Source organism: Triplophysa rosa, linkage group LG22 (assembly GCF_024868665.1).
Source record: "Triplophysa rosa linkage group LG22, Trosa_1v2, whole genome shotgun sequence".
NCBI lineage: Eukaryota > Metazoa > Chordata > Actinopteri > Cypriniformes > Nemacheilidae > Triplophysa > Triplophysa rosa.
In genome coordinates, this window is record NC_079911.1 from 631,372 (window position 1) to 638,982 (window position 7,611).

At 40.3% G+C, this 7,611-nt stretch overlaps 1 protein-coding gene across 1 annotated transcript; it reads right to left on the bottom strand.

Annotated features, from left to right (window-relative positions):
• Positions 1-50: 50 nt before the first annotated feature.
• On the bottom strand, positions 51-7,551 carry slc38a9 (solute carrier family 38 member 9). The gene is made up of 15 exons (XM_057321243.1): positions 7,465-7,551; positions 6,535-6,695; positions 5,731-5,860; positions 5,264-5,382; positions 4,927-4,990; positions 4,734-4,827; positions 4,242-4,412; positions 4,093-4,152; positions 3,716-3,916; positions 3,081-3,188; positions 2,484-2,590; positions 1,969-2,082; positions 1,732-1,880; positions 641-730; positions 51-567 (listed from the first exon to the last, which is right to left on the bottom strand). Exons 2-15 carry the CDS (start codon positions 6,618-6,620, stop codon positions 402-404), a joined length of 1,659 nt encoding a protein of 552 aa, XP_057177226.1. The 5' UTR covers positions 6,621-6,695; positions 7,465-7,551; the 3' UTR covers positions 51-401.
• Positions 7,552-7,611: the final 60 nt, after the last annotated feature.

The window sequence follows — 7,611 nt, forward strand, 5'->3', positions numbered from 1 at the left end:
AGACCGAGTCTTTCGTTTCCCTTTATGCATCCAATAATTCTGCAGCTTTAAGTCGACACAACACTGAGTTTGGAAGACCTTTGACTTGTGTTTCTATTGCACATAATAAACATAAACGTGTGTGTCAGTGCCAAATCTGAGAACTTCATCTGACATGTGAATCATTCACACAAGTTGTGTGGACGAATGAATGAAGTGTAAAAAGAGAGAAAGCGCTGATCGTGCTGTGGGTGAATACAGACATTTCAAAGGAACACATAAAACTGAAAACTTGAAGAAAGCGTAAGATTGTGTGAAGCTGATCAAAACCATTCATACACGAAACATCTTACGACAGTAAAATGTGACAAGTTGGTTAGTGTCCGAGCATCACGACTGTGAGAATCACCCTGAGCTGGACGTCACATGAAGAACTGTCCGAGTAAATTGGCCACTCCCAGCAGAATGAGGAAGGTGTGGAAGACGGCCGACGGCCAGCGTAACTCGCCCCGCCGCTTCAGTGAGGTCATGTGAATCAAAGCCGGAAGAACAAACACAAGAGCCAAACCACACAGAGCCCCTGAGAACCTGAAGAGAAACCAGTCAGAATAACTCGCACACACTCCACCTGCTGGACATAACGCGGAAACACATCTCTCACCTGATGATGGAGCCAATATTCGGGAAGAATGTGGCCATGAGGACGCCAGCTCCCACCACAAAAATGTTCAGAACAAACACATGGAGAAAACTGCACAGAGAAACACATTTACACCCAATGAGACATCAGCAAACAAAACTTGTCAATACGCGTGACAAGCTCAATAGAAATGACTTGTAATCGAATATAAGCGATTTTATAAATGATCAGTTCTGGTCCTTGATTCTGATTGGCTGAGCCGAGTTCTAAGCCGTTATAAAATACCCCGATTTATAACGGCTGACCGCATTACATAGCCTAAACATCACTTTATTTACTTAATTTTATGAAACCTTGCTACGCATATAGAATCACCGTTTTATAAAAGAATCAAATGTAAATCAAATGAATTGCATGATGTTTATAAAAGCAATAAGCCGTGTGAAGCAGTGGGTTACAGTGTATTTTATAACAGCTGAGGGGGTTTTAATGACTCCACTTCACATCGTGACACAACACCCTTGGCTGTTATAAAATACACTGTAACCCACTGCTTCACACGGCTTATTGCTTTTATAAACATCATGCAAATCATTTGATTTACATTTGATTCAATCAATTAACAGCTGTAGTATTGAGTGTTTTCATTATGATGCTTCACAAACAACATGAAAAACACCAAATGGAAAGCACAAGGATTCATCACTCAAACGAGTCGAGCTAACTTACTCTAATGCCACTTTACCTATTAAAACAATAACGAGACAACCGTAAAACTGTCTCAACACGCTCGTACTTGCCACGCATGGGACAACTAATCCAATGAAATCCTGTTTAGAGAACTTGGCAGCCACAGAAAAGTGTATTCATCAGAACAAAACTGTTACAGCATTGTGTCAGCAACACATCGGTTGTGGGTTTGATCCAAGGGAACACACACACTGAGAAAGGAAACGTTTACCATGAATTAAGTCACTTTGGGTAAAAGTACACATGACTACATGGATGTAAATCAACAGAAAAATGTCTGACTGCATTGTATATTCTGTGATTCACCCATCCGTAAGAAGAGAATTTACTGTTGACTACAATCGTCATGAGCTGCGGCTCACCCGGGGTACTGATCACCAAAGATCTGTCCCATCAGCTGTACCCGCACCAGATACCCCAGCAGCGGATAAACGGTGGTCATCTGGAACAGAAGAAAGCTCCTCGCTACAAACACCAGGATGTCACCGCTGGGAAAATTATCCAAAAAATTCTGGAACACAATAAAAGCAAAGGTGATGCTATAGGCCGTGAGCAAAGGGTTTCTTCAGATGTCCTGAAGTTCCAGGACACGCTCTTACCGGCTCGATGCATTCTTTAGACAGCGGAGGTGACGGGAAAGCAGCAAAGATCAGCACCCCCACGTAGAGATATGTTAAACCCACCAGGAGATACGCCAGTGACAGGTCTCGCACCTGTGACCACAACATCAGTACACACAAGAGTCGGAGATATTCTATGACATTTATCATAGTTAAACAATGAGTTTATTGTATTGTTTGCAAACCGTGATTTTTTTATATTAAAACGTGCATGAAAACAAATGATTTGTAGGTTTGCAAAGTGAAAGTTTGGTGAAACTTCTAAGACGCTCGTGACTCTAAAAACAGACTAATCAAATGTTTGTCTTCTCATCAGAATGACTCGCAGCACTTGCATCTTATTTTTACTCTGTAGACAGAAAACATTTTGTGGGTTTGTTCCACCCTGTGGCTAAAAACAAATGCTTTGTTGCACAAGTGAATATTTATTGTGGAAGTGGAGATGTGTTGAGTTGAGTGATAATGCACTGCTGTTAAGAGACGAGAATACTCACGTTGTTTTCTTGATGTTTGTTGTTCTTCATGAGCGTGATGATGCAGTTGTGAATGAAAAATGCTAACGTCAGAACACCGGTCAGCTGAGGAAACAGTGACCTGAACTCTACATCAGATCAGGGATAAACAGACCCAACAGCACATCAGACAATGAAGCTTCTGCAAACGGCCACAAATCAACGCACCTCACATCACGCGCATCATGAAAATGCATGCATGATTTCAAAACGTAGCTCAAGACACAGGATTAGTAGCTCTTCCCATTTGTTTTTGATTTTTTGCACTCACATAATAAGACATCACGTCATTTGCCAATAAGTATTTTGTAAACCGGTGAGTCATAATACAATGCTTGACAGTAATGGTGTTGATGCTTTCATCAATGTGTTGAAGAACATTTGAAAAGGACCATTGACCCGTCATGAAATGTAACACAGACATGATTTCATTAAATACACACAATTCAAGCACTAAATATGAACAATACCAGCAACACTTGTGATGTCAAGGGGTCAGAATAAAAATAGAGTAGAGTTATAATGATATTACTTTATTTTACCAACTCGTTCGGCAATTCAATGACCAAAAACATTTACCTGGAACAAAAAACATAGAGGTATCAAACCAGTGGAAGTCCAGGTGAAAACCCAGTCGAATGGCTTTAAGAGTGACCAGAAATATGAGATACAGTACTGATATAGTGCCTGTAAAGAAAAAAACAGAGTCTATGATATAGCAGGTTCACACTAAAAACACACCAGAACTCAATTAACTGTCTGTTCTTCAGTTTACAGTACTTGTAAAAACAATACACAGTTAGACATACACAGACGGGCAAACACCCTGGCTGCCTGCAGGAGTCCCACAGGGTTCAGTCCCCGGCCCCTTCACATTACACAACAACACTTCCATTTCTGTTTGGCAGTACTACGACTGACCAACATAACCAACTAAACTAAACCAACTAAAAAGTGACAAGAAATTTTGATAAAAAAATTAATCTTAAGTAAAAGACTAAATCATTTGTCATGGATAAAGCAAAATAAAGTATTATTAATAAATAATTAATAAACTCATTAATTATACACTCTTTTTATTAAATAATAAACCTTTATTTTTGCAACACAAAGTAATAATTACAAAGACTATTTTTTGCAGTATTGACGTAAATAACATAAATACTGTTTGAAGCCAAAGATTTCTAGCTATAGAGATGAACAAAAGCTCTTACCTAGAAAGGTGAATCTGGCAAAGAAAGATGCCGAGCGGAAGTTGAGCAGCGGCAGGAGAAGAGCGATGAGATAGAGCGGGACAGTGTTGGTTTTACTCCACCAGCGGTCAAACACAGCATGACCTGTACTGTTATCACTCACAGAGAACAAAAACACACTGCGGTTCCTGTCGGGATCCAAACCTGGATACGGACAAATCACTGCCAGGGAAACACACACAGTCCCTTCAAATAACATGACTGTCATCTTTTTTACACTCTGCACAATGTTTATATGGTACGTCCTATAAAGTCACATGTTGTGTGGGAAGCACTTTGTGCAGGAATGCAGAAAAACCCAACAATATTTTGAGCAGGAAATCTTTATGTCTACTCACCTTTATCTGAACCATTGGTGCCAAACTCTGTATCAGACGTGCTGACGTTGTGAACATAGTCTGCAGATGCAGAACACAATCATTGAGTCATTGATGGAGACCACGCTAGACAACATCTGATCAAATGAGATGAATGAAATCTGTCTTACTGTAAATGAATTTTCCCGTGTTGAACAAGAAGTTGGACATAAGAACCCAATAGACCACCATCGCACCGACCAAAGACACCAAAGAGAAGATGAGACTCGACCATTTTCCAAACGCCCCAAAGTAATATTTACACACATCAGGAAACTCCCAGTCTGAGGTGTCGACAAAAGCTGCAAACACAGAGATGGATATTAAACAGAACATTCCTTATGAACAGATATTCACCATTTAGAGCGCAACATCCTATTCCCTTTATCTATAGTTACAATTCATTTCTAGCATTTATAGAATTTTTAAGGATCACAAACTAGATGTAGTACAAACACAACCATTTGATTATTCCATCATTAAACAGTAGTCTTATATTGTTTAAGGCAGTTATGTTAATGAGCTCAATCACTGCTGCGGTCAGATATAATACAGCACTTATCAGTCACCATCATCAATAACCAGATATACTTTAAAAACCTGTGTGTGTTTCCTTGACGTACGTATTGACTTTGTGGATTTTAAGACTCTGTAACAGCAGTAGAGCATCAACAGACCCATAAGAACAATAATGATGATGCCCAGAGTGAAGCCAGCCTGAAAAACACACACACAATAAACATCACAACGGCCCGAAGAACGCACGATTAACAACATCGTCACTATACACAGTGTAGCAAGTAAATGAAAACGCACCTGTTTTATCCCCCACGGCATACTTAATATAGAAGTTCCCATCATGGTGTTCCATATGGCAAAACTGCACACACAAAACAAATGACATCTTTTAAAAGCACTCTCTGTGATCAACTAAATAATAAATGTCATGTTTGATTGGCGTTAGGGTCATGATACATCAATAGCAGTCATTTCTATTGAAAATAAGAGTAAAAACAGTGATAATAGCTTAATGTTGTGTGTTACTGAACATCTATCCCATCACTCCCATCTCTCCCTGAGCCGCCTCTTTCTCTCACAAGTGTCTCGGAGTGAAGTGAACACCATTACCCAGGGTTCAGTGCGGTGCTCTTACATAGTGACAATGCTGGGGTTTTTGCCGGTAGCGTCTCCTCCCTGTACTTTGAACGCTGTTCCCAGCGGACTGTAGATGTAGATGTCCTCAGCGGCGGGAATCACATGATCTGGAGGTACCTGAGCGAGATAACGTTCATAAACAAATGCATTACATCCCAGACAACAACCATCAGCAAATACACACAAGACTGGATCACACCCTACACAAGTCTTTAGATACCGCTGCAAAGACGCCTTCGTGACTGAAGATCATGTGAATCTGTATTCAGGGACACATCTCATTTCATTCTGTCGGATGTTTTATGAACGTGGCAAAACAAATGAAAAGAATCAAAGTTTAAAAGAACTTTTATAACCAAAGCAGTAAAGAGTGTTTAGAGCGATCTGTGAAATAAAGCAGATTGAATTGTGTTCCCTGACTAGATAAAGGCACTGACACATGATGTGTTGTGTAGTGTTTCACACCAGCAGTCTGTCTGAAGACGCCGTCAGACGGCCGTAGTATTGAACTCTACTGTTGAGAGCGGACGCTTCGGCGGAGACTCTCTCCTGAACATCATCTCCCACGATGTACCTGGGCTCAACGTGAAACGGCCTGAAACACACAACCGATCCCATCCTCAACTAGATTCACAGCACATTCAGCTCAAACCGGCGTTGGAGTGAGTTTGAAACATTTAGAGAGTATTTGTGAAATAGCAGACGGGGTTCATGCTCAGTGATGATAGACAAACAGTGACTCAACATCAGAAACAAACCTTCAGAGAAAACCAGGAAAGATCAAATCAGTTATTATACAATGAAAGTATTGAGGAGCACGTCCTACAAACATATAGATTGGAGAGTTTAGCTATGATTTTATTAAAGGATAAGAGAGTCAAAATGGTAGTTTTGAGGAGAGAGAGGGATTATTGTTATAAAAAATGTTTCTTTTGTGTTCCGTGAAAGAAATAAAACAAAACTGACGGTGAGTTAAGGACACCAGAAAATCCTGTCATCATTTATTCACCCTCCTGTCATTCCAAACCTGTATGACTTTCTTCTGCAGAACACACACACAAAATAGCACAAAAACATCTCATTTCTGTGTTCTGCTGAAGAACGAGTCACAGAGAGGTTTTGAACAACATGAGGGGGATATGGCTTTTATTTGATTTACCCTTTACAACAGCAGAGATGCTCAAATGTATTTTTTTACATTCATGCATTTATAAATGTCTGCGTCACGTCTACATCCCAACATCAATCTCAGTGATTCATATATCATACCTTCTCTGTCTGGGGTCGAGTGAATCTGTGTAATACTCGCCCGCTTGCACAGAACCCAGCAGAGGTTTACTGTCCTCCTCCATCATCACGTGTTCTTCTCAGACACCGTCTTCATCCAGTCTTCTCCAAACACACTCACTTCAACGAGGACTTCTGTGCATCTGTGAAACAGACACACGTGTTTATCTGGACCCTTGAAACACAAAGAGCATGAGACATTTCACACACACGCTCCAGGATGTGCCCTGACACGCTGGTCCTGTGAGGACTGTACAGACATGCGTCACCACACGTGTACAGTCAAAACAGCTCAACAATCATCATCTGTAAGAGCAAGATATGCAACACACAAAGTGTTAATAGTCAATGTAAGCGGATTATGATTTAGGCTGTTGTACACGTGTTGTTGAGAAAAGGAGTATTTATTTCCCCACACTCATGCTTCTGCACACATCACACATTCACAAACCATGCGATGAAACTTCTAACGTCAGCATCTCTGGACGCACGTGAAAGTCACATGACATCAGGTGTCATTATATGAGCTGATGCCAAATCATTTCACAATGTTACACAAAAACCCTCCAAATGAAATCAAACAGTCGCAGTTGCTGTATCATATAAATGAGATGAACGCATAGATTGTCATATTATTACATGAATGTGTACTCACTTGATTTAAACCCATGCTAATAATCATTTAGGCACAACCACATAAGCATATAGCTAAACATACATCATTCATCACAAATCTCCTTTTATCACCTAAAGCTGGGTCCAAAACAAGAGAGATAAAGTCTCTGTAGAGTCCGCAGGTAAATCTGCTCAATTATAATCCAATTTCACGCGATGAGCGCGTGCTGAGATCGTTCAGTATCATACCATCTAAACGAGAAGATTACAAGAAGAAGTTTAACTTTAAAAACTCACCAGCGCGAATCACACAGCAACAATCTGCTGAGACGGACAAATGTTTTGAAAAAGGAAACTCAGTATTTAAACCGAACATGCATTTCAAATCTACTGTGGGATTTGAAGTACACATTGTGCCTCAATACAACGCATGCTTATGAGGAG